General features: G+C 38.8%; 1 protein-coding gene across 5 annotated transcripts in view; it reads left to right on the forward strand.

The window, feature by feature from the left end:
• Positions 1–25,419, forward strand: part of SLC44A1 (solute carrier family 44 member 1) — a 191,948-nt gene that overhangs the window by 65,103 nt on the left and 101,426 nt on the right. For all 5 annotated transcript variants that reach the window (XM_077912771.1, XM_077912770.1, XM_077912773.1 and 2 more), the window contains one exon: positions 25,137–25,273. In XM_077912771.1, coding sequence (XP_077768897.1) covers positions 25,137–25,273 — 137 coding nt within the window. The remainder of the gene's footprint in view (positions 1–25,136; positions 25,274–25,419) is intronic.

Below are 25,419 nucleotides of genomic sequence, written 5' to 3' on the forward strand. Positions count from 1 at the left end.
TTTACTTTTTGTTTTGAAATAATTTTAGACTCATAGAAGTTACAAAAATAGTACAGAATTCCACATCTTTTTTTGTTGTTGTTGTAGGTAATATCTATGTTGCAAACACTTTTTGACTCTTTAATGCTATTGACATGTACCAAACATAAAATATTACCATTTAGGTAACTGAAGAGATAGGAGGAAAAGAGATCTCTTCCTTCAGATCTACTGCTCACATGAGGTCATACTCATGTTTATGGCTCCCTTTATAATTTGCTGATGGTTCCAAACATATTGTCACCATAAGATTTGTGTAAATGTCACTCTTCACACTTAAACTTATAGAAGCTCATTTGGTCAATTTTTAATTTCAAGTCCTTGTATTTTCTAAATACTGATACAGCTATTTCTTGTATACTATATATTCTTCATACTATATATTCAATACACTATGTATATGTATGTACACACACTATATATATTTTTATAATTGGCCTCTTTCAAAGAGAGCCTACTTCTTATTCCAAAAAAGTGGTGACTTTTCCCTGAGTATTAGCATAGTTGGGAGCCATTCATGGATAGCTATAGAGGAAATAGTTTCCCAGGTAGCTATACCTTAAGTATACATGTTTGTTTGTTTGTTTGTTTATTGAGAGGGAGAGGGTGAGGGAGAATCTTAAGCAGGCTCCATGCCCAATGTGGAGCCTGACCCAGGGCTCGATCTCACAACCCTGAGATCATGACCTGAACCAAAATGCAGAGTCAGATGCTCAACCAACAGTGCTACCCATTTTAGTGCTGAACCATCTAAGTATTTCTCTTAAAATGCTACATATATATTTTAATGAGTAATACATTTTTTAACATAACTTTCTCAGGTAAGTCTATATTGTTTGGATTTGAAAGAAGGCACAGTGTCTCTGTGTTTGTTACCTTTACTCCGTCCTCTTATTTTTTCAGCCAAATGCATTCATTTCCTAGTTTTTCATTCATTTCCTACTATATGTTTGTCTCCATTATGATACTAGGCCCTACCATAAGCAATAAAAATTTTTTATACCTGTTTTGTCTGCTTCTACCCCAACTTGACCTTGATCACTATTTTCTCTCATTTTTTAATCCTCAGTCCCTAATACCTGATATTTACTAGGACCTACCTCCATACATACTTCTTGAATAAGTTAATAAATGAATCCTCTAAAATCTTGAATACAACTAATTCTTTCTTGCCTTCATGAGTATTATTTCCTCTGTCAGAAGGAAATATTTCTCCCATTCTTCATGTGGCTGCATTCTACTCATCCTTCAGTCCTCATTATATATGTTATTTCCCAGAAAGGTCTTTTTTGACTTCACAGTTTAAATCAGGTATTTAAAAATACTTTCTCATGGGGAAAATGACTCTTGATCTTGGGGTTGTAAGTTTGAGCTCCATGTTCAGTGTAGTTTATTTTAAAAATAAATAAATGAAAATAAATAAAAAGATTCCCATTGTGTCCTGTAATATGTGTAATAACATATTTATTTTGTGATTATTTGTTAAATGTTTGTGTCTTCTAAGTTCATGAGAGCAGAGGTGAAGTCTGTTTCATTCAGACTGTATCCGTAGTACTTGGAATGTTGCAGGCACTCAAGTAAATGTTTGTTGAATGGGTAAAAAATTTATTTTCTTAAAATATTTTTTAAGAAGTGAAATACCAAGTCTGAGGATAAGATTAAGATTACTAATAAATATTTTAAGATTATTAATAAAAATTGCTAATGAATATGGCTTTCCATAATGTCCATTCTATTTACATTACCACCAGTGTCTGAGGCTGCTTTATCTTTGCTTGTATTACTAGTTTTTATTTTTTGCTAATTTGGTTAACCAAAAATGGCATTTTATAGTTTTAATTTGCAAGTCTTTGGTTATTCATGAGCATGAGCCTTTTTCCTTCACATGTTTGTTGACCTCAGGACAGCTGTTGTGGTAGCATATCTATTCTTGGTCTTCTAATCTCTAATCTTCTCCATCCTTTATGCTGTGATAGGATTAAGTTCTTTCAAATACTTTTTATGGTCATTTCCCTGCTCAAGAGCCTTTCCTTAGTGTTGATGCCTACATTATCAAAGGGGAGCCTATTCAACACCTGCCTTTGCAGGCTTCCCATGATCTAGACCCATTGTACCTACTCAGTCCTTTCCCACTGTTTCTCAGTGCAGTAGATAGTATTTTTATCCAAGATATTCATTCTATTTGTGTGCAGTCCCCTCTACTTCTCTGCCAGTTTGAATTCTTGAAAGACTTAATAAGATGGGTCCTGTAACTAACCTCTTCATGAAATATTTCAAAACAAACTTTATCCTATAGTGATCTTTTATTACCTGAACTTTCCTATCTCAAATCTGTTTTTCTGTTGCCCTGGAGTTCTTCTCCAATTATACTGTGTGTTTCTTCTGCCTGCATTAATTATCATTTGCTAGGTAACAATGTTACTATAAATTGGTGGCTTAAAACAAGACACAATTACTATCTCACAGTTTCTGTGGGTCAGGAATATGAGTATGGTTTAGCTGAGTCTTCTGCTTCGGAGTGTCTCCCAGGACCTCGATCAAGGTGTTGGTCAGGCCTTGGGCTCTGTTGGGGAGTTCTCCTTCCAAGCTCACATAGTTGGCAACACCCCATCTTTCAGGATTGTTGGACTCAGGGCTTTAGCTCTTCTTCATGGCTGTAAGCCTGGGCCACCCTCAGTGCATGCTGTGAGAGCCACTCCATATATATGGTGGCTTACTTCAAAAGCCAGCAAGGGAAAGCATCAATAGAGTCTGCTAGCAAGATGGAAATTAAATTTTATGTAATATAATTATAGAAGTGATATCTTGTTACCTTTGCCATTTTCTCGTGTTAGAAGCATATCACAAGTCCCACCCAAAGTCAAGGGAGGGAATTACACCAAAGTGTGAATTCCAAGAAGTGGGAATAATTGGGGCATCTTATAGTCTTCTGCCACCCTACCCAACTCTGTCTCCCTGGAGCGCCATATTTTTACAGCTGCCAGATTAAAACATCCAAGAGTTATTTCACAGGGGCTTAGTAAGGATGTGAAAGAAAATGGTAGATAATATTTTATGAAATACAGGAAGGCCCCAACTTCAAATGGATTATGTTCCCAAAGTTCACTTTTAAATTGTTTGTTTGAGATATGTATAACTCTTCTGCATAGAAACAATGCTATAAATAAGGTTCTGAGGCTGGGTTAACTCAGAAAGGTCATTTGTCTTAGAATCATGGAGTGTCAGAGATGAAAGGGATTTTTAAGATTATCTAGTGTGTAACCTCCTTAAAGCATCCCATCAAGTATTGGTAAACTTGTGTGTAACCTCGGTAAAGCAGCCCATCAAATATTGCTGCCAACTGAGGCTCAGAGAAGAAAATGACTTATTTTGTAGTTGAAAATGACTTATTTTGTAGTTGAGCTATTATTATGTAGCAGAGATGCTAGAGAACATAGGTAAGGCTTACAGTCTTTTTTCCTTTCTTTTTTTGGTGGAGGGAGTAGTTGTAGGGAGTGGAGTAGTAATAATATATTTGAAGTCTGATAGACAATTCCAAAAAGATCTCTTCTTCCACATTCTACATTGCCTACCATTTTCAGAACTGTAAAGCTAGCCTTACAGTATATGTGTCAATTTTTAGACAGAGAATTATTATTATTATAGAAATTGTTCCCAAAGGGGAAGCCCCATATCCTCCATATCAATTTGGATAGAGCAAGGCTGCTTCTAGTTCGAAGATATCTGGATTTGTCGATATGGGGACTATACTGGGGCAAAGCATCTAGCTCTGTTAGCCCCTGGGAGACAACTGGAGGAGCAGGAGGTATTATTATATTTCTACCATGGATGTTACCTTGTCCTGGGTGCCCGGGATGGGAGAGGCTATGGCAAGATGGTAGTGGCTCTTAGTATGCATAGGTTATTGTAAAACCAGATAAGGGTATGTTGAGAACTGCTTTTAATGTTTTAAATGTAGGTATTATATCATTATTAGAAATTTTTCTCTATTCTGCAAAAAGTCCTAACACAGAGCTTAGTGAGTCTTTGTGACTCTTAAGAAATTTTCTCAGTGAGATAAGTGAGATAGATCTCACTTATCACTATTGATTTTTTTCATAGAGGTTCCAAAGATTTATTTTTTGCACAAATCTAACTTTATTCTTTATCTTTTTATCTTTCCTCTAAGGAAGCCATTTAAAGCCCCAATCACTGATAAAGGCTCTTTGACTGTAAAATGCCTCTCAGATTTCAGATAATCAGTATGAACAGAATGTACAGGAAGTAGAGGTCTGAGGAGGTTGATGGCATACATTTATAAGTAAAATCTATAGGGGGCATTTTATTTGAGACCTTTTTCAATTACCTTCATAACCTGTGGCAGGGTATATCTACTGTGAGTTTTACTTTTTCTTTAACTGTCTCATTCCCCGGAAATCCACTGCAAAGAATGTTTGTGCTTAAAAGGGCCGTGGAGATCACTGAGCCCCTTCATTTTTCGGATAAAGAGACTGGGGTCTAGGAAATGTCAGTGGCTTGATGAAACAGTAGTATCAGAACTAGCACCCCACTCTTTACGCTCAGTCTAGTGCTCTTTGCGTTATGTACTCCACCACCCCTGGTAAGCGACACAATGATTTCAGTTTCCCATCCTTTTTACTTTTGGGGTCTCTCCCTCTGGACATTTAAAGATGAAAAACTTTTAGTAGAACATGCAGAGAAGAAAGGGCAGGTAATATAAATTAATAAAGTTATAACTAAAGAAACTTTGAAACCTATACAATCTATGAAGGCTTCGAATAATCTGAAGGCAGCCTTGTCTGTTTCTCTCTGTCAGATGAAGAACGTGCATTTTATTGATGAAATATGTTGTTCTTATTTCACACTTGGGCATTTTTAGCATTTGTGTGTTTTAAATACCTATTGAAAAACATGTAGTTTATTTTTTTATTTTTATTTTTTAAAGATTTTATTTATTTATTCATGAGAGACAGAGGGAGAGAGAGAGAGAGGCGGAGACACAGGCAGAGGGAGAAGCAGGCTCCATGCAGGGAGTCCAAAGCAGGACTCCATCCTGGGCCTCCAGGATCATGCCCTGGACTGAAGGTGGCACTAAACCACTGAGCCACCTGGGCTGCCTGAAAAACATGTAGTTTAAACTAATAATGTTACTTTTTTTCTCCTGACAATGTTACTTTTTTAAGATAGTTGATTATTTAATAGACAGTAGTCTTATTTTAAAGAAACACTCTATTTTTATGATCTCTGTATGGACACAGGATAGGACTGTAGTGGCCACCGATTACCTTCCCTAAAGCTCAGGTCTCTGTAGGTTTAGTGTCTGGCTCAGTCCACCCCATGATGGCTAGTTAGCTTACTTACTCTTATAAAAAGATTTTTGGGGAGTTGGGACTGATATGGTACCAATTTGGAGAATGTGTTTACTCTTTAAACTACTCATAAGAAGATTGGCAAGTTTCCCGTGCCTACATCATACCGAATACCCATCTATATTAGGAAGAATGTTTTTCTTTAATTAGTTAATAAGTAAAACATGCCTTTAGTGAAGAGTTTTTAATGAGTTATCAAGTCTTCTTGACTGTGCATACCTGTCCCTGTTTGAAGAAGAAAAGGAACTAGAATAAAATTTGCTAAACTTCTTGCTTCGAGGATCCTTGTCAGCCAACTACAGTTAGTTCTTATTCAACTAGGACATCTTTCTCTTTCAGATGACTTAAATTACTGCTTACTGAATGACTATCCTTCACCATTCTTGAAAATTCTATTAATTATTTTATTTAGTCCTCAGCATTTATTAAAATGTGTGTGCAAGAGATCTCCATTAGGAAAAACAAAAGAGGAAACAACCCAAATGGCTGACAAAAGAGGTTTGGTTAAATTCATTTATTCAGGCATTCTATTTTTTGCCATCTTCTTTTGTTTAGGCATTGGCGATTATAATCTTGAGCAAAAGAGGCACACTCTTTAACTCATGGAAATTATAATCTAGTGAACAAAACAGAACTTAATAAGGTCATCTGACAGTCATAGTATTAACAGCTGTTTTAAGTGTTATGAAGGGAGAAGCATAAAGGCTTGAGACAGGTTGTAGTAGGAGGACCTGGCCCAGTCCGAGTTACTGTTGAATGGAAAATTATGGTGTAGAATCATGTCCATTGATATGGAATAGCCACATAACATTATGAAGGGAAAAATAAGTTACAGAACAACAGAAATAGTATGATTTTTATATATACATATAAAAACGTGCATAGAAAGGTATAGAATGACATGAAGATGTTAACGTGTGGTTAACTGTTACATTTTGGATGGTTTTGATTTTATACTGTTTCTCCTAAGTTCTCTTCAATCAATATATATAATTTATGTAATGAAAAAAAGTGGGGAAAAAAGACATTCATAATCCCTGTCCTTGAAAAGCTTGGATTTTAGCAAGGAAGACAGAATATGCAGATAAACCATGACCGTGCCATGTGGGACATCCTGTAAGTGTTGTGTGGTGAGTGCCTTTTCCTAGGTTCCTAACAGCAGGCTGGTGGGGACAGAAAAATAAGGCAATTTGATGGTGGCACTGGAACCACTGCTCCATTATTAGTTGCTTCTGCAACTGTAACAAATTGCCACAAACCAAGTGGCTTGAAAGGCAAAGTTCTCTGTAGATCAGAAATCTGCATGGTAAGGCTCAACCGGTTCCCTGTGCAAGGTTTCACAGGGCTGAAATCAAAGTGTCAGCAGGGCTAGGTTTCTTACCGGAGGCTTTGGGGAATGAATCTTCTTCCAAGCTCATTCAAGCTCTTACCAGAATTTGGTTCCATGTGGCTGTCAGATTGAGGTCCCATTTCCTTGCTGGTTGTCAACGAGGGTTCGTTCTCAGCTTCTAGAGGCAGCCTATATATTCAAGAACCTATATTCTGTGGCTCATGGTCCATCCTTTAGCAACAATGGGCCAGATCCTTCTCATGCTTCGGTGTCTCTGACCTCCCCTTCTTCAGGGTAACATGTTGGTTCTAGATTGTCCATTTGTGTGAAAGAATCTCTCTCAGCCAAAGACTTGGGGGGTTCAGGGACAGAGTCATTTCAAGTAGGGTTTTAGAGCCTTACGTTGGAGGTCCAGAGCAGGACTTGCATTCTAGCAAGGCGAAAATCAAATAAAGTAGGCTTTTTGGAAGAAAGGCATATGTAGTGGTGATGAGGGGGAAACTGGTGAATGGATGGTCGTGTGGGTTCTTGGGCTATGTGGCAGCTCAAGAGCCTATCTCCAGTGAGGATGGAATTCCAATTAGAATGTCAATCTTAGTTCTTATTTGCTGAATAACATTGTGGGCTGAGTCTACAGGTTGGAGTTCTGTAGGACATGCTAAAGCTGGGTGACAACTGGCACCTATAATGAATAGCTCCTAATTCTATCTTGTGGAGTTGTAGAGGCTTAGAAGAGGAGAGGCAGTGCATTTTATCCATGGTGCTAATGCTTGAGTTTTACAGTGTTCAGGGTTTTCTCCAGAGCAGCCCAATAGAGCACTTGCTTATTCCTACAGTTTGAGAGGAGTTTGAACAAATGGAGATACTTTGGCTTTGCCTTGAGGGAAAGCCCTGTCCTCTTGGCTTCTTGTCAAATATTCTCTGATTCTAACATTAACCTACCATCTCTCCTAGTTTGGTTCAACACGAAAAAGAGCAGCCTAGATACTACACATGAACTTGTATTTGTGGACTCATTTTGTCATAAACTGATAAGCATTTGAAAAGAATAACATTTTTGAAGTTCTAAATGGAAACTTATTGTATTATTTATGCAGTTTTCCCTAAACTTTGTTTTACTCTCATGGAAAATGTGAGGTGTTGTAAAAATGATAGGTAAATATTCTGAGGGCAAATTTATGGAGGCATCTTTGGAATTTCTTTTTTTCCTTTTTCTTTCTTTTCTTTCTTTCTTTTTTTCTTTCTTTTCTTTCTTTCTTTTTTTTTTTTTTTGCTGTATTTTGTGATCACACCACTATTTTTTTTTTTTTATCACACCACGATTTAGCCTGAATTTTAAAGCTTTCTACAAAGATAACATCTGTATTACTAGTCTAATTCTAGGATATTATTTGCTATGGATAATACCGCTAGCAATTTGAAAGAAGAGATTCAATTATGTACCTTAGAAAATGCAGGAGTTGAAATTTGAAATGTTTTGCAGATTCAAAATAGGGAAGTAAAAAGCCACTTAGAAGTAGATGACATGCATGCAATGAGACAAGGATGAGGTGATTGGTTTTTCTCTGTGTTACCTGCTTCGGTGTATATCCCGCCCAAGTGAGTTAAACATGCTCAGTCCAGACTTTCACTACTTGGGTTGGTTCCAGGTTAACCAGGCAACTGTAAAGAGTCTAATAAGCATTTGTCATTGTATATAAGCTCATAGATATGACCTTTGTAATATACTTTAGATAATTATTAACCACTTCAACTATGAATGTTAAAGTCCTTAGTTTGCCACTCTTTATTTATCCGGATGTGAGGGTCCACAGTCCACATATGACCACACTCAATTCCGACACTTATGCAAGATCGGATCCCTAAGATTACCTTTACTTCTGATACCACTTGCAAGTTCAGGGGGTCCACACGACCATTCTTAAGACTCACAGAACTTGCTGAAATCCATTATATTCACAGCTACAGTTTGAGGGAAGAGCTATAGATTAACACCAGCCAGTGAAAGAAGTACACAGGGCAGAGTGTTCATTGTTTTCTTTCTGTGGTGTCAGGGCATTTGCGTAACAGTATACATGACACATTGCCAAGTGATAAGCTCACCCAAGTCTCAATATTCAGAATTTTTATTGTGGCTTCATTATGCAGGCATGATTCATTGCACATGTGGCTGATCCTATCTCTAGCCCCTTGTCAAACTGAACACATGATCCCCAAATTCCTTGTCTACATGACATTGCTGGTGTTCCTAAGGGTGGTCAACCCCTTGGGCAGCTGGCTAGTTCAGTTGGTAGAGCATTCAGTTCTTGATCTCAGTGTTGTAAATTAAAGCTCCATGTTGGGTGTAGAGATTACTTTAAAAGCTTAAAAAAAAAAAAAAGAAAGAACAATGATCAGTCCCTGCCCTAAATTCTATCTGGTGAGCCCTGCCCACACCCTAAATCATATTATTGGAGTATCTGCCAAGACCGAAGGTCCCTGGCAAATAAAGACACTCCTTTGCCTAGGGCAAAGTTGAAACTTTTTTCTGAGTAGATTAAATTCTTTGTTATGCACTTTAAATGTATAGGACTTAATTAGGGGATTCTTGGATTTTGTAAAGTACGTTTTTCAAGATGAAATTTGAGATATTTTATTTTTATAGTTTTATTACAGTATAATTTACATATAATAATTTATTGTAACTAGTAACTGTATATTCATACATGCTTTATCACAATCCACACTTCTGTTGCCCCCTGAAAATTACTTTATGCCCCTTTGCAGCCAGTTCTTCCCCCATCCTTGTCCCCAAGTAACCACTGATCTGCTTTCTGATGGTATAGTTTTACCTTGTCTAGAATTTCATAGGCATGGAATCATGTAGTATATTGTGTTTTGTGTCTGGCCTTTTTAACATAGCATAATAATGTTATTGAGATTCACCCATGTTGTTAAATACAATAGTCTGTTCTGTTTTAATTACTGAGTAGTATTCCATTCTGTGGATATACCACATTTTGCTTGTCTGTTCACTAGGTTTGGGTAATTTGGTTTATTTACTTATTTAAAATAATTTTTTTCTGTTGTGAATAACACTGCTTTGGAAACCTATGCATGTGATGCTATATAGATGTGTATTTCATTATTCTTGGGTAGATACCTAGGTTTGGGATTGCTGAGTCATATAGTAAAGTTATGTTTAACTTTATAAGAAATGGCGGAACTGTTTTCCAAAGGAGTTGCAGCATTTTACATTCTCACCATAGCTGGAGCACAGGGGTGCAAGAGCACCTGGCCCTGGGGGTTCCAAATGGACCAGGTTCAGCTGGTCACATGTGCATGTGATGGTATTTCTGTATGGTTTTAAATCTCGTGTTTTAGTGACCAGTGATGGTGAGCATCTTTTTAAAGTATTGGTTAACCATCCATAAGTCTTTTTGTGTGAAGTATTTGTTCAGATCCTTTGCACATTTCGACAAATTGGTTTGTTTTAAAAAGTTTTAAGAATTCTTCATATATTCTGTTTACAAGACCCTAATTAGGTATATGTTTTGCAAATATTTCTCTAATTTGTGGTTTGCCTTTTTGTTTTCTTAGTGGTATCTTTTGACAAATTTTTAATTTTGATGAAATCTCATTTGTCCATTAGATATACTTAAAACATACACACAAATGTATCTTTTTAATGGCTCAATGTTTTTGTACTCTGACAAATCATCGATGTGACCCAGAGTCATAGAGATTTGTTTCTATGTTTTTGTAGCCGGTGCACAGGGGTACAGGAGCCCCTGGCTCCGGGGTCCCCAAACAGACCAGGTTCAGGCTGCTTGCCCTTAACAAAATCCAAAGGCAGAGAGACACGTGGTGAGGAAACAAGAAAGGAATTTATTTCAGTGAGGCCAACACCAGGAAGGCAGCGGATTAACGTCTCAAAGACCATCTTCAAAGTGCTGAAAATACTTCTAGGTTTATATAAGGAGAATGTGGGACAAAGGTGGGTGGGTACATGCAGGTGGGCTGTAAAGGTCAGGTCATCATTGTCTTGGGGTCAGTCACGTGGGGTCTTGTTGGCTCTGGGCAGTCTTCTTGCTTGAGAGGGTGGTTTTGGTTCCCAACAGGGGATGCTTTACCTGCAGGGTCTTTTGCCTGAGTTAAGAGATAAGCTGGAAAGAAGAACTTAATCAGTTGGAAAGTACAGACTGAGGTTCAAATGGAAGTACTTGACATCCTCTTTCATTTTCTTCTGTACATTTTGTATTTAGCTCTTATGTTTATGCCTATGATCCATTTTGATTTAATGTTTGCATACTGTGTAAAGAGGTCAAGATTTGTCTTCTTTTTCCCCCAATACAAAAACCCAGTTATTCTAGCTTCATTTATTGAAAAGACTGCCCTCCCTGTTGAATAACCTTGGCACCTTTGTAAAAAAATAGATTTTTAAGTCTAGGGCATTAAAGGAAGCTGATAGAGTTTCTGGTAGCGGCAGATACCGGTATTACTGAAAAAATTAAAGTAAGGCTATCACCTCTTTTTGTAGCACTGTTTTAAATAACTAGTTGCAACAAATTATATAAAAGATAAATGGAATGTGTGTAGGTCAGTAGAGATAAAGATAATACTATCTGCCAATGACGAGGGACGGTAACCTAAATGCTTAGGAGATTTAACAAAAACATATCTTGAAATGAGATGCTTAAATCATGAGTTATAAGACATACACCTAACTCAATTCAGTAATTTATTTTATCACTAGACAAAATAGAATGAAAAACGTAATACTTGTCTTATGAGAAAACAATCTAACAAGATAGAGGGCCAAATACAGAGAATTATAATACTTTAATAGAAAAGAAAACAGGGGATCCCTGGGTGGCTCAGTGGTTTAGCGCCTGCCTTTGGCCCAGGGCTTGATCCTGGAGTCCCTGCATCGGGCTCCCAGCATGGATCCTGCTTCTCCCTCCTCCTGTGTCTCTGCCTCTATCTCTCTCTATGTCTATCATAAATAAATAAATAAATCTTAAAAAAAAAAAAGAAAAGAAAACGAATAATAAGAGAATATAATCTACTCCTAGTTGAGTAGCCTTAATAAGGATGACAATACTAACAAAGTTAATTTATAGATTTAATACAATACCAGTTAAGATCCTGATAGGATGGTGAATTGGGCTTGATTGAGAGTATAAATCACAGAATAAAGGAGCAGGAAAGAACTTCAGGGGAGAACATGTTAAAAATTATGCTTGTTCACAGAATAATTTGAGAGGATTAGAATTAGGAGCATATATATTTTGAGACAGTTAAATGGAGATAGAAGAGTAGGGAGCTATACAATGGAAGTAGAGAAGTAAGATTAGACCAGAAATTTAGGTTAAGTGTGGTTCCTAAATGTTAGCATCAGATTAACTGAAATTACTGGCTTTGGAGATAGAAAGGGAAACTTTTGGGTTTCACCAGAGTTTGCTTATTTAAAGGCCTCTAGGCAGGCACTATAAGTCATGTAAGGGGGCTGGGATCATAGGGAATGTTGGACACTTTGAACTTGATATGTTTGTGCCCAATTAAAGAATAGTTTCTACTTGGTCCTAGATGATTTTTGGCATGTGGATGGATGGCCCAGTGGTCCTCCTTTTTCAAAAGAAGCCAGAAATCTATTTATGGAAGGAGAGTAGGCGAGCACACATAACCTATCACCTTAGTCTATTCAGGCTGTTAAAACAAAATGTCACAGACTGAGAGGGTTATAAACAACAACAGGAATTTTAATTCTCTTAGTTCTGGAGACTAGAAGTCTAAGGTCGAGACATTGGAATGATAATAGTCTCATGAAGGCCCTCTTTCTGGTTCATTGCTAATATCTCCCTGTGTGCTCATGTGGTGGAAGTGGAGAGAGATCTCTTTGGAAACTTTCATAAGGGCACTAGCCCCACTCATGAGGGCTCCACCCTCATGACCAAATCACCTCTCAGAGGCTCCTAATACCATCGCTTTTGAAAGTTAGGATTTAACATATGAAATGTGGGGGCATACATTCTGACTATAGCACTTACTGATCTTCTGATTTTTAAATATTGGCAATTAATGTATTGGCCAAACAAAACCGAAAGGGGGGAAAGATTACTCGTTGTCTAATTAGTGATTGTGTAGGTTAGAGCAGAACAAAAAGGAATTTTGCCATTCAAAAAGTATGTTAACAAGACCGCTTGAACGCAGGTTAGTAACAGTGATAGAAACACAATAGAAATATCAGAAATAAATTGATAGCAGCATATGAGAAATCAAATAAAATAAAAACTAATAGCAATTGGTGTTTAACAAAAGACATTGTTGTATGATAGTATGAAGGAAGATATATCTAGAGCTATTTTAATCTCACACCATGCAAAATAAATTTTAGATGAGTTAAATATTGTAAAACAAATATTATACTTACTTTTGTTATGGAGAGGAAACCATTTATATATTATTGAAGCATTAAAGGAGTAAAGTAGAACCAAGGTGGGTATGTTTGATTGTTAAAAAATTTGATTCTCTGATATAAAGAGAAAAGCAGTACCTTGAACAGCGTTTGTAGTTTTTCTATGATCAGTAAGATTCTTCCTGTAATTGGAGATATATCTGTAAGGGTAGATGCAGTAGATAGATTACCAACAATGGTTTACGTTTTCACCAAGGATGATTTACACTGGAGAAAATAACATTAATATGTGTGACCTAAAGATCTTCATTTGGTAAATGAAGTTAATAATAAACACCCTATTTCCTAGGGTGTTTTGGAGGTATAAATACAATAAATGATGTATGCTTCTTAGCACACTGCCTGGAACCATAGATGTTAAACTCTTATTTATTATAATCATTTTCATTATTATTATTTTCCAAAGCAGGTTTCAAAGTTACTTATCAAAGCTTCTTCCCTTTTTAACCCAGATGGCTAAATTAGCAGTTTTCCCCAAGTTTACATTTGTGGAGTTTACAAAGTACTTTCACATATTGTCTCATTGATTCTCACTCTAGCCCTGGGAACTCTGAATTTCTTCTCAGTGGGGGCTTTCAGGATTCACTCTTCGGAGTCACAGCTTGGTTTTTGGTCATCACCCTTTATTGCTCCACCTATAACATCAATTCAAACTAATTCAAGAACTCCCCACTCTGACCACAGCCTTCTCTCCTTCCTGCTTGTCTGTTTTTCTTTGCCTACTGGAGCCATTCTCTGACCTTTAGTTCTTTGACTCCAGTACCTTCTCCTAACTGCTTTTCTTTCTTTTGTCCTTATTTTCTGTTATAATTTTTCATGCTGTTGTGATCATATCTAGTGCCTGTTTCTGCCTTATTCTGTCCTTCTCAAAGACTAAGAAGTCTATGACAGGCAGAGGATTTAAATGGACATTTCTTCAAAGAAGTGAGGTTGAGGGGTGCCTGGGTGGCTCAGATGGTTAAGCATCTGCCTTTGGTTCAGGTTACGATCTCAGGGTCCTGGGATCAAGCCCCACCTTAGGCTCCCTGCTGGACCCTCTCCCTCTCCCTCTGCCTGCCACTCCCCCTGCTTGTACTTTCTGTCAAATAAATAAATAAAATCTTTAGAAATAATTTTTTTTTAAAGAAGAGAGGTTGAATGGCCAATAAGCACATAAAAAGATGTTCAACATCAAGGAAATGCAAATCAGAATCACAATGAGTTACTACTTCACATCCACTAGAATAGTTAATGGTAAAAAAAAAAAAAAAAAAGACAGTTGCAAGTGTTGGCAAGGATGTGGAAAAATCAGATTCCTCATATATTGCTGGTCTTCTGAACATTAAATGAAGCACCTGCTATGGAGAAGTCTGGCAATTCCTCAAAATAATAAATACAGAGTTACCATGTGACCCAGCAATTCTACTCATTACTTATATTCATAAAAGCATGCATCCATACAAAGGCTTGTATATAGATGTTCATAGCAGCATTATTCCAAATAGCCGAGAAAGGAAAACAACACAAATGTGTACCAACTGATGAATGAATAAACAAAATGTGTTTTCTCTGTACAACATAATATTCAGCCATAAAGAAGAAGTACCAAAAAAAAAAAAAGTACCACCGATATATGCTATAACATGGATGCGACTTGAAGACCCCATGCTAACTAGAAGAAGACAGTTACGAAGGACCATTTATTCTATGATACTATTTATATGAACTCTCCAGAACAGATAAATCTGTAGGGATAGAGAACATATTCGTGGTTGCCTGGGGCTAGGGGTTAGAAAGTGGGGGGATGGGGAATGGCTGTTAACAGGTATGAGATTTCTTTTGAGGGTAATGAAATGTTATAGAAATAGATTGTGGTGATGGATAAACAACTCTGTAAAATATACTTAAAAATATTTAATTGAACTGAGTTGTACAAAACTTTGAACTATACAGTTTATAGGAAAATTTCATGGCATGTGAGTTATAGCTCAATAAAACTGTTAAACTAAAAAGAAAAATAAATCTCTGGTCATTGACTCTTAGCACATATTATTTCTCAGCCTGAGTGCTGGAAGAAGTTGATTTTGAGAATACCCCCCGTGACTGTGTAGTATTGCCATTGAACTTGGGGTTAGGGATGTTATTCCAGTTGACTAGATTAAATAGAGAGCTTTTCTCTCTTACAGGTCTTGTGGATTATTTTTAAGAGGTATTTTAGGGGAACCTGGCCGGCCTAGTTGGTGGAGTATGTGACTCTTGATCTCAGGGTTGTGAGTTTGGGCCCCACACTGGGCGTAGAGATTACTTAAAAATAAATCTCTTAAAAATTTAATTTGCTTTTTTTTTTTTTTTCTGGCTTCAGCTTAGTGTGAGGAACACAATTTACTGTCTAGCTCTTGGTTATCATTCTGATGATTATCTTTTCCTTTATAGTATATGCATAAGGAGCCGACAGACGCTTAGCTAAATAATAGAATCATTTTTTTCCCCATGCCGTTTCAGGTCCATGCCTTTGTTTTGTCTCTTTGTTCATCTTACTTTACTCTTAGTTTTAATCTCTTTGGGAGGCTTTGACAATCTGATAAAAATTATAAGAAATCTCTCTTCAGAAAACTGCATGTGAATTTGTGCACCAAATTTTGCTTATAATTTCAAGGGGGCCACAAAAAAACTTTTCAAGAGGATCACAGGTTTCACCTAGGATTAGAATCTCAACTCTGGGGGCACCTGGGTGGCTCAGTCAATTAAGCATCTCCCTTTAGCTCAGGTCATTATCCCAGGATCCTGGGATTGAGCCCCACACTGGGCTCCCTGCTCAGGGGAGAGCCTGTGTTTCCCTCTCCCTCTGCTTGGTCTTGCTCACTCTACTCAAATAAATACATAAAATTAAAAAAAAAAATCTCTGCACACTCACTTTGGTGATCTCATATACTCCTGGGGGTGAGGTTATCATTTATATGCTGGTAATTCCACAGTCTTTATCTTTTGTCCAGATTTTTGTGCCAAGACATTCCAACCAACTGTCCAGGTCTCTACTTGGACATTCCACAGACACTTTGGACTCACACTATCTACAGTTAGAACATGATCTTCTCCCTCCAAACTCTACCTCTCCTCCTGAGATGAGTGTCTGATTGAACAGAACAGGCGTCCAAACCACAGTGCCCTGGCTACTCTAGTCTAAACCACATCATTCTTAATTTCTTCCATTCTTAATTTTGTCCACAAATGAGCATCGTGCTTAATTTCTTCCTTTCCCTCCACATATAATCAATCATCAGGTTTCTTAATTGTGTTAATTCTGTGTTTCCAAAATTTCATTTTTGTTCCCATTCCCATCCTAGTCGAAGTCATCCTCTCGGTAGAGATTCAGTCTTTTTACTTTCTCTCTTGCCCGCCTTTAATTCATTCCCCACATGACAGCTGGTGAACCCTCAGTGGCTCTCCAGTGTCGTTAGGTTGAATTCCCAAATTTCTGACCTCTTTGCCACCATCTACGAGGCCTGTGTGAAGCAGCTCCAGCTGACCTGTTTGGCCACTGGTTCTTCACCACAGTCCGGTTTTCATTTTCTCTGTTATGCCACGCTGTCTCTCCCTTTCATGTCTTTGCATGTTCTCTTCCTTCCCTGTTTCTGCCTCCGTTCCCCCACACCTTGCAAATTCATTACTCAGTCTTTAGGTCCTGGCTTTAGGTTTCCCTTCTTCTGGACACCTGTCCATTCATAGAGCCCTTTGGAGGCATTCACTTATCCTTCTTCCTCTGCGATAGCATTTGTACACTTTTGTAATTACCTTCCTACTCTCTCTGGACTCAATGCTGGGAAGGGAGACACTGTTTATGTTGGTCTTATTTATCATGGCATCGCTAGTGTGTATTTAGCCCTGCACCTGGCAGAGGTGTTCAATATATTTCTGTTGAATGAATAAGAGTATTTCCTTCTACCTAAACTATCTTCTTCCTTACCTTCTCTCTACCCTCTGCTCTGCTTGGCAAAATCTTACACAGTTAAGGTCCATTGATTAACTCAACAAATACGTTAGGAACTCCTTTATTCCAGGCACTGTTTTAAGCACTGGAGATAATAATGATGAATGAGACAGCGAATATTTCTGCCTTTTGGGAGCTGATAGTCTATGGATGGAGACAGATAATAAACAGATAAATAAGTAAAATAGAGAGTGTGTGAGTATAAGTGCTAAGGAGAAACAGAAGGCAGGAAAGATGCATGATGCACATTTTAGAGAGGTGGCTGCCCCACCTTCATGGAGACTTGAAGCACATGAGGCTACCAATAGCTGTGCTGCTCTCTGGAGAAAGAACACCCCAGGCAGATAGAAGGGCAGAGGTGTCTAGGCACGAGTGAGCTGGAAGAGAGGAACAGAAAGGAGACCTGTGGGAGGTGAGGTCAGAGAGGTAAACATCTCAGAGTGTTTCTGTCTTAATCTGATCCCTGGGCTTCCTCCACAGTTGGAAGCTGTTTTCAGCTCTCAATGCTGTGAATTTACCAGAAACGAGAAGAAAGTTTCCCTTCTTAGCAGTTATCTGTGAATCAAGGGCTACAGAAGTGCTTGCGTAGAGGGCTGCCAGGTTGGTGAGGTACGTGCCAAGGCACTTCTTTAACAGGTGATACCCCTGGGGACGTTTTTTTTGCCTCTTCCTCAATGACATTGGGGGGCGGGCAGTGGGAAAGTAGGGCATCGCCGTCGTCAACCTCGCAGGTCGGGTCGCCCACAGTTCACCTCCGCCCTTTGTTTCTGTTCCTTTGTCTGTGTTCTTGCCATCTTGGGGGCATCGTGAACATCCTACAGTTCTCTCAGCCACTGTCTAGAGTGACAGTTTTGAAGATAAATCACTGCTTTCAACTTGTTTCTCTTTCTCCGCTTGGCTTTGTTCCAGAAAGTAGAGGGCCAACGGGGGTTTCAGTTAATTATGTGTTGGGTTAGTGTGTGTTGAGTTAGTTTGGGTTTTTTATGGACTTCCATATGCAGACTCCAGTTGCTCTGCCCTTGTGGAACACAGCACTTCAGGGTGGGTCTCCCCTGGGATGCTGGCACCCCACACAGGAAGTGAGAGGCCTCCTCTGGACACAGCCCCACTGCGGGTGGGGCAGAGATCCAGGGCTCTCTGAAGTCTATATTTAGCGATGGGAGAAGCCTCTGCTAGGCTGTTGTGTCCTTCCTTTTGGTGCGATTCACTAATGGCAGCGTGCTCTGTGGATAGGGGCTGCAAATTGTAAATTGATAGGTGGTAATAATTGGAAAAATGATCAGACTCCGTTTCTCTTCTCCTCTGGGGGGAAACATGCGTCAGGAATCACTAACGCAGAGGGCGACGGGCAGAGGGATTTTTCAGCCAGCGTTCCAGCTCTAGTGCTGCAGTGCTTCCGTCCTGATTAGAGAGGAGAGAATCCAAATTTGGCAGGAGGTGGCCAGTAGACTAGTATCTGTTTGCCACTTTTTGCTCCAAAAAGCCCTGCCGCAGAGTTGCCATGGCAGCCAGAGAGGATTTAATGGCAAAGGCTCAGCTCGGGGAGCAGCGCCGCTGGTGGCCCCAGCCTTCCCCTCCCCGGCCGTCAACCCCAGGGCCTGTGACCCCAGGGTATCCGTGTGCCGTGGCTGCTGAGAGCACACGCGTGATGCCCTGGGGCTGGAGGGGCCTTCAGATTCCAAGGGTGGCCACTTCTGTCTCCTGTTTCCCCTTGGGCGTAGCCCTCTGAAGTCCCATCCTGCAGTCCACTTTATCAAATCATTTGCAGTTCCTTAAATATGCTCTTTCATGCTCCTGTACTTTTATACATGCAGTTTCCTCTGCCTAGAATGCTCCCCTCCCCAACTGTCTGGAAAATTCCTACTCATTTTCAAAATGTGGCTTAGATACTGCCTCTTGCTCCATAGTGCTTCTTCTAACCCCTCATGCTCCGTGCAGAATTACGCAGTTTCCTCTGCCATCTCAGCCTTGCTACGTATCACCTGATTTGGAAATTACTGTATTTTTGTTTCTTCTCTAGACTGTAAGTTATTTGCATTTAAGAACTGTTATTTTTTTTAAATGAATTTCGTATCCCCAGGCCTAGCCCACAAGTAGTAAACACTTCGTAGTGTTTGTTGAGGGAATGAAGTGTTTCCACATCATCCTACGTCCTTCTTATCCTGGGAGCGTTGCATGCCACGTAAAGGACCGACTGTGTCGTGTCTGGCTAGGGTTTCATCTGCTCTCAGGCTCCAGAAGGTTGAGCCGATCTAATTGGTCTGTAACTCATTCACCTTTTATTTATTTATTTATTTCCACTTTCCATTTTGAATCGGAGGGGCGCTGGTGGAAAGAGCCACCCTTGGGATCCTGTCCCCCCAGGGTTCAAGTCAGTGTGGCCTTCGGTTACTTGACCGGCTTGTAAATCTCAGTTCCCTCTTGTTGAATTAGGATGGGTGAGGATAGTGCCTATGATGCTCTATGGCCCCGAAGTAAATTCTTGGTAAATCTTAGGTTCTCTCCTTTGCCCTATCTTCCTTGAAGAAAATGAAAGCAAACTAGAAGTTTAAATAGTTTGCACCATCTCTAGCATCCTTATCTGCATTGGGTTGCTCAGTGTCCACTCCCTTGCCCTGAGCACAGCTGGAGAAATCGCCTCTTTCTATGTCTCTTGTCTCTTTTCCCGAACTTCCATGCTTGCTTGTTTTTGTCTTTGGTGTATCTGTCCCCATGAGTTTACTCTGTCCTGCCATACCCTGTATTTCAAGAATTTCAATTTAAAGTGAATTTTCCATTTCTCACCTTCAGCGGTTCCCAGGACTATATCTCGACTCTAATACATGTTCCCACGCCTTACCTGCCGTCCTCTGTAATGTTTGCCTTACAGTTCAGTGTTCAGCATTTTTCACCATTCCTGTAACTAAAGTTCAAAACTCTCTTAGGTTGCTTTGTAGTGCTCTTTGCAAATGTGTCCTTCTCGATACCACACGATACTGCTGCATGCCTGTCATACTTGCCAATGCCTGTAGGTGTCTGGGCTGTCGGTTTGTGAATGTGTTTTTCTCTTGTTGCATCTCTTCCTACTTTCATTCCCACTTTTGGTATTTTATTCATTATTGCTCCTCTATAGAATATGAGCTAATATGAGCTAAAGAAATTTTTAAGTTGTTAGTAGGTCTAGCAAAGACTCCTTGAGATAGCAATGAAAATTGGCTTTTCGGGGCAGCCTGGGTGGCTCAGTGGTTTAGCGCCACCTTCAGCCCAGGGTATGATCCTGGGGGCCCAGGATCGAGTCCCACATCAGGCTCCCTGCATAGAGTCTGCTTCTCCCTCTGCCTGTGTCTGTGCTCTCTCTCAATCTGTGTCTCTCATGAATAAATAAATAAAATCTTTTAAAAAAAATTGGCTTTTCACTCCAGTTTATTGGTTATCTGTGACAGTGGTTCTCCACCTTGAAAAGATGGGGCAGAGGAGCCAGGGCGTGTAATCATGAATCCATGGGCTCCAGCCCCTTCCCAACCATTTATTTACCCAGTGGCAGAGTCCAAGAAGACTGTTTAGGAAACCTTTTTAGTATGTTTTATAGCCTCCTATCTGGTGTCTTTGCTCTCTCAGTTAAAAAAACCCCAACTTATCGGTAGATTTGTTAGTTAAAATAATCGGGTTTGCCAATGTCATGCTCATTTGAGAGTTAGTTATTTGTTTCATTTCCCAAAAAATGAAATTGGCAAATACAGTTCATTTTGTTTGAAATGAAAACTGAAACTAATGTAAGGATTTATTTACCTGGCTAATGGCATTTTTAAATCAAAAGGCAAGAAGGTGCAATTTTAATGAATCATAAATTTGTCTATTTGACACATACACTTTTCCTACTCAAATATTCGGTTAAATGCCATTCAGTTAAAATTTAATTACTTACGAACATGTTGCCATGGATTGAATGAACTTCAGGATGCTGGAAACAATATTAAATGTTAATACAGAACAGTTACAATGATTTATTATTTTGTAGGAAATATTTTGGGAATAGAGCAGGTTGGACACGGCGTGAAACACCACATCAGAAGGACTAAATTTAAATTCATGCTCTGGCATCTACTAGCTCACTTGGGTCATGTAGTTAGTCCCTAGGGCCTCAGTTTTATCCTCTGTGGAATGGCAATAGCCTCTAGCTCTTAAAATTGTTGTGAGGATCAAATAAAGTCATGAATGTGACAGTTCCTAGGACCCAGACATCCAGTAAGTGTTAATAGAATCAGAATCTCGCCCGGCTAGCCTAGTCAGTAGAGCATGAGTCTCTTAGAATTGGACTCTAAGGCCTACAAATCATTTTAAATGTTGTGTGTATGCACATACATATGTTGTGTGTATGTGCATTTTAATATGTGGAGTGTGTAAGGAATTAAAGGCATGTATTCATAGACTGTGGAGGTGGGAGACTGTTTTGCATATAATGGTGTATATATGTGCAAGTGATTTTATTTCCTGAGGATATCGTTTAAGATCATCTTCTGTTGAAGTAAATTCTTCCATACCATACATACAGGCTGAAGAATGAGTGGTGTTAATTTTATAGTGTTATAGACATGCTAGAGTTCTTCTCTGCCTGCTGTGTTATTTTATACCTTGTGCCAGACCGCTTCTAGAGGGCTACTTAATTGTTGTTGTTTTTAAAGTTCATTTATTTATTTTTTAGTAATCTCCGCACCCATTGTGGGACTTGAACTCATGGACCCTGAGATCAAAAATCACTTACTCTTCCAACTAAGCCATCCAAGCACCTCAAGGCCTCCTTAGTTCTTATCATGGCTAATGACCTAATGGTCGTGAATACTCCTACACAGATTTTTCTTCCAAATAATGGATAATGTTAGTATAAGAGTCCTGTTGTATGCCCATATCAGAAAGTGCTGAATTTAGTGCCTTACTATCATATGTAAAATTCCTGAAAAGGCAAATAGTTTTCTTAAGGATATAAATCACTGAGTATATACTGCATGTTAGCTGTTTTATGTATAGTATCAGTAACATTAAACTATAAAATAGGTATAAAAAAACTATAAAACTATGCAGTTTTATACATAAGGAAACTGAGGCTCAGAAAGAAGCATATTCCCCAAGGGCAGAGAACTGTTAAGAAAGAGAGCCAGAAAGTAGGCTCAGATTGGTCTGACCCACGCCTGATAGAAGGCTACTGTTCAGTCACTAGGATAAATCAAGAGTGTGCTTTAAGGTATATAAGAGATTGCAAATACAGTGAGAACATTTTTGGCCTTGGAGAAGGCAGATTCCTGCAGGACGGTCAGACAAGGTATCTGATCTCAGCAGGTTGTGAAAGGCGATGTCACTGATCCAACAGCAAAGGCCTAGGAGCCTCTGGCCCTCCTTTTTCCCAAGCCTGTTTTCCTATTGTCATGTGATGATTATTATTATTTCTTCTTCTTCTTCTTCTTCTTCTTCTTCTTCTTCTTCTTCTTCTTCTTCTTCTTCTTCTTTCTTCTTTCTTCTTTCTTCTTTCTTCTTCCTTCTTCCTTCTTCCTTCTTCCTTCTTCCTTCTTCTTCCTTCTTCCTTCTTCTTCCTTCTTCTTCCTTCTTCTTCCTTCTTTCTTCTCTTCTTCTTCTTCGATTCTTTATTTATTTATTCATGAGAGACACACACAGAGAGGGGCAGAGACATAGGCAGAAGGAGAAACAGGCTCTATGCAGGGACCCCGATGCGGGACTCAATCCCGGGACCCCAGGACCATGCTCTGAGCCAAAGGCAGACACCTAACCACTGAGCCACCCAGGCGTCCCTGTCATGTAATTTCTGCAGATACTTCTCCAGGCATTGCTCATCACTTAGAACTGTGCATCTAACTCCTCTTCCCACCCCAGTTCCACAGCCCACCTGCCTGCTCCCCACAAAAACAGACAGCAGGATTGTGGTGAGGACTGTGTGATGAGTGAATTAATATGTGTAAAAGGTGTAATACAGCATCTGGCACATAGTAAGTACTCAATAAACCTTGGCTGCCATTATTTTTTATTGTTCTTGTTTATCCTTGGTGGTGCTGGTAAATGATTCCAAGTTTTCATGACACTTCCCACAAGGACCTGTGTGTTCTCTGCCCTGGAGCTGGCTTCGTGCCACGTCCCTTGCCAGATTTCCCAGGCATGGCAAGCTCACTCCCATGCACAGGATCGATGGAGAGAGAGGGAGTAGGGGAGCACTTGTTTCCACACAAAGATGGTCAGAAGGTTTTCTCTGTGTGCTAGTTCCCTGTCATCAGACACAGGAACAGTCTGTGAATTCCACTTCCAAATAACATCTTTCTGCTTGGCTTCTTTCTTTCTTCTTATCTATGTAGAACATTAATGGTATTGGAGTCATGAACATTGTTACAAATTTGGGGGTTTTTTTGTTTGTTTTTAGTTTGGTGGTTTGTAGCTTATCCCTGGCCTTCGTGCTTGAACCTGGCTCCTCTGCAGTATGTGACATGACTGCACCTAAAAAGGCCTCTCAGGTCCTCCTCCCTGTGACATACGCACTTTTGTTTTCAGTTTAATTTTTTTTTTCTGGTATCGTTTTATATTGTCCATTCCAGCATGTGTATTGACTTGCTTTTCAATTTTCTCACCTAGTTCTTATATTTGGTTATGTTTCCTGATTTGAATCCTATTTTATATAGCAAAGCAACAGAGTTTAACAACGTGGGAAGGCTGTTGGCAGATAGATGATTTCATAAAACTTTCTGCGGACCCAGTAGAATGGAAACCAGCGCACCGGAGGTTCTTTTAACTGCTCTCTTACTTAAAGGCATTCCTACTTGTACCTCCCACACCACTGATCCATGGTAGACCTTGCTTTTCTCAGTTAAGAGTATTTGGCTCTTACTTCCTTTTTGGGTAGATGAGAACATCCACAATCTTTGCCATCTCCTCTACTTTTTAAAAAAAAGATTATTTCATTCATTCATTCATTCATTCATTCATTCATTCATGATAGACACAGAGAGAGAGAGAGGCAGAGACACAGGCAGAGGGAGAAGCAGGCTCCATGCAGGGAGCCTGATGTGGGACTCGATCCTGGGACTCCAGCGTCATATCTTGGGCCGAAGGCAGGCGCTAAACCGCTGAGCCACCCAGGGATCCCTTCTCTTCTACTTTTTAACATTAAAAAAAAAATCTGTTTCAGGGTAATTTCTGACTAATCTTTCCTTTTCCAAAATATAAATGTATAGCATATAAAAGGGATGATTTAAGATTTGGACATTATTTTGTTGATATGTAATGGACCTTTTTAATAAACAATATTTATTATAGTTACCTCTTTTCAAAAGTCATTTACATTTTCTAGAAAATGAGAATTCTGAAAAGTGAAAGAAATTAAAATCACCTTATTCTAACATCCAGAGATGACTGTAGTTAAAATGTTGATGTTTTCCCCTCTAGTCTCCATTCAACTTTATATATTCAATTTTATATAATTTTATAACTCATAACTTTATATATTCAATTTTATATAATTTTATAACTCATTTTTACAATTACATATTCATTAGCAAAAGTTTATGTTTTTATAATTTTACTTTTTATATAATTATATTTTCGTTAGCTAATGTTTATATATAAACTATAATTCATGTTATTCGGCAGTCTTAGGATACTCTAGTAATTTTTAGGCACAAGTTTGACAAAAAATAAAACAAATTAATTATTTAAAAACTAAAATAGATAATTTCTAATTATAAAGTATACATTACAGAAATTTAAATATTAAAAAAATGCATCATGATAAAAGTCCTCCAGTTCCTCCAGCCCCCATTATTTACAATTAATTAATTAAAAGAAAACTGATTAGAGTGGTGAAATGTCTGTTCATCTTTGATAAAATTTGTGAATGAGTATGGAATAGATGTTCTTTGCTTTTAGGCTTAGTCAAATTAGGCAGTGGACCAGAATGTGTTCTTGTGAAATAACATCTCAATATTTTTCTCCATGCTTTAGGTATGTGTTCTTTTTGGATCCATGCAATCTGGACTTGATAAACCGAAAGATCAAGTCTGTAGCACTCTGTGTAACAGCATGTCCAAGACAAGAATTGAAAACCCTAAGTGATGTTCAGAAGTTTGCAGAGATGAATGGTGAGACATGAGGCCATCCAGGTCCTCACGCTGGTCATTTCCTCTCACTGTTGAAAATTGTATTTGCTTTCCAATATAACTAGTGTTAGATCATCAAAGAACCTTAAAAAAGAGAAAGAGAATTGAAAGTGCTTTTGGACTTTCTT

Source organism: Canis aureus, chromosome 10, assembly GCF_053574225.1.
Source record: "Canis aureus isolate CA01 chromosome 10, VMU_Caureus_v.1.0, whole genome shotgun sequence".
NCBI classification, from domain to species: domain Eukaryota; kingdom Metazoa; phylum Chordata; class Mammalia; order Carnivora; family Canidae; genus Canis; species Canis aureus.